Source organism: Cyclospora cayetanensis, unplaced genomic scaffold, assembly GCF_002999335.1.
Source record: "Cyclospora cayetanensis isolate NF1_C8 unplaced genomic scaffold, CcayRef3 CcayRef3_contig_143, whole genome shotgun sequence".
Classification (NCBI taxonomy): domain Eukaryota; phylum Apicomplexa; class Conoidasida; order Eucoccidiorida; family Eimeriidae; genus Cyclospora; species Cyclospora cayetanensis.
This window is the reverse complement of record NW_020312085.1, coordinates 5,392-7,606: the sequence shown is the minus strand read 5'-3', so window position 1 is coordinate 7,606 and position 2,215 is coordinate 5,392. Positions and strand designations below refer to the sequence as shown.

Below are 2,215 nucleotides of genomic sequence, written 5' to 3'. Positions count from 1 at the left end.
ATGTTTCAGCCGAAAGCCACTCCAACGCAGTATTACACGTGTCCTTCAAGACAACTGCAGCCGATACGGTGTGCAGCAACAGCCACAACCAGCAGCAAGCTTGTGTTCACAAAAGTCGCTAAGGAATCAGCAAACACAAAAGGGACATCTGTTGCTGCCATTTCTCGATTTGGTTCTGGGCGTCTTGCTGGCGCATTTTGCTTGGCCCTCCTTAGTACAATGGCAGCTGAGGTCGCCGGGGAGAACTTCGACTACGTACAGAAGAATATCCAAGAGGTGCAGGCCAGAATTGCAGCAAGCGCTGCCTCGGCCACTTCTGCCACAGACACAGATGCTGGAAGCGCTCCAGCGGAGCCACCGACACTCCCGCTGCTAGTTGCCGTCAGCAAAACCTACCCACCAGCAGCGGTCAGCGCAGCAGCACTAGCAGGACAGCAACATTTTGGGGAGAATTATGTAAAGGAGTTGATCACCAAGGCCGCACAGGTGTCAACCAGAGTTCATTGGCACCTCATTGGTATGCTGACCCTAAACCCTGAAGGATACACTCAATAATAAGGGTTTATAAATGTACGTCCAAGTCGTGGCTTGTGACCAATTCAGGAAGCGAGATGCGTAGGCCTAACTATGCACGTGGGTACCTCTTTTAGCCGTGCATATACATGCGTGTACATACTGTTGATGAAGACCAATCAGACGACACCTACACGATATCTTTCTGTGCCTCACTTGGCTTCGTCTAGTGAGCCCTTGCTGCCGCCACCGCCTCTGTGCTGCACATTCTTTAAGGACATGTATTTTTTCTACGCCCTCAGGTTCCCTGCAGACCAACAAGGTGCGGCAGCTACTTCATGAAGTTCCTTCTCTCTACTCGGTTGACTCCGTCGATAACCCTAGGCTGGCAAGCGTCCTGCAGCAAGAGGCCGCACCGATCAATAAAAAGCTCAGAGTATTAGTCCAAGTGTGCAGCTTCTCCACCTCGATGTTGCTCTTTCTCTCGGGCCCCTTGCCGACGCCCTTCCTTACGGGCTATCCCCTCGAACCCGCCCCCTCGGCATCGCCGCCGTATTCGTAGTTTTTTCAACGTCATTTTATTTGTTCTGAGGTACTTGTGTGTTTGTGGTAGGTAAACGCTGGTCTAGAACCCCAAAAGAGCGGTGTAACAGGACCCACTTGGCCCGACGCAGAGATGGGTGCTCTCGCCCTTGCCACTTTCATCGTTCAGGAATGCCCGAACCTCCTTTTCAAAGGCTTTATGACAGTCGCGTGAGGACCACAATAGTGGCGGCGTAGAAGGCCGCTTCCTAAATCTCCACGTTTCCGTGTTTTGTGCTGTCCTGGAGTATACGTGGTTACATTTGTGCAGTCCCCAATCACAGGCATTACCACCTTTTCATAAGCTGGAGGGCCTTTTCATTTGACCTTGGGGGTGTTGAAGCCAACTCCCAGATAACACAAGCCCCGCAGTTTTGCTTGCTTTTTCCAGACCATTCGCCTTCTGCTTGAATCTGTTTCCTTCCGAAGCCGTGCAGGCTTCAATTGTTATGGTCCGTGTGTCTGTGTGTGTATATGATGTGTTTGTGTGGGCGTACGTATGCATGTGGAGGTATGTTTGTGTATGTATGTATGTGTATGTGGTGTATAACGCACTGCAGCCCCGTTGATGAAGAGTCGGCTGTGGAGGCTTTTACCAGGATGAAGCAGCTGAAAGCCAAAGCGACAGAAAACGATATAATCAAGAACGCACTGGAAAGTAGGGCGAGATGCTGGCGTATGAGACCGATGTCAGCAACTACCTGCAGTAGGCGTACTTAAGCTAAAGCGGTGACAGTCCAGCCAGTTGTTTGTGCTGCCTTGTTTGTGGTTGACAGAGGGCGAGTCTCTGCAACTGAGCATGGGAATGTCGAGCGACATGCACCTCGCAATCCCTAGAGGCAGCACACAAGTTCGCGTGGGCACCGCGATCTTCGGGCCGCGAAGAAGCATCGTTCATTAGGCCGCAAGGATCTGCGATACAAAGAGGAAGGTTCTTAGAATTGATATTCGCGCGCCATGCCATACGAGATCCGTGGCGTGTGTAGCGTCTCGCCGCGCAGCTATAAGACCTTTGCGCGGGGTGCGGAGGCCTTGGTGAAAGCGCGATTACTATACAGTGTTGGAACCAAGTGTGTTTCAATTTCATTATGCATGCATGCACGCAAGACGGATCAGCTAG

General features: G+C 51.6%; 1 protein-coding gene across 1 annotated transcript; it reads left to right on the top strand.

Annotated features, from left to right (window-relative positions):
- On the top strand, window positions 1–1,996 carry LOC34617856 (pyridoxal phosphate homeostasis protein). The gene is made up of 5 exons (XM_026336711.1): window positions 1–517; window positions 816–961; window positions 1,127–1,266; window positions 1,656–1,801; window positions 1,872–1,996. Exons 1-5 carry the CDS (start codon window positions 1–3, stop codon window positions 1,994–1,996), a joined length of 1,074 nt encoding a protein of 357 aa, XP_026192496.1.
- Window positions 1,997–2,215: the final 219 nt, after the last annotated feature.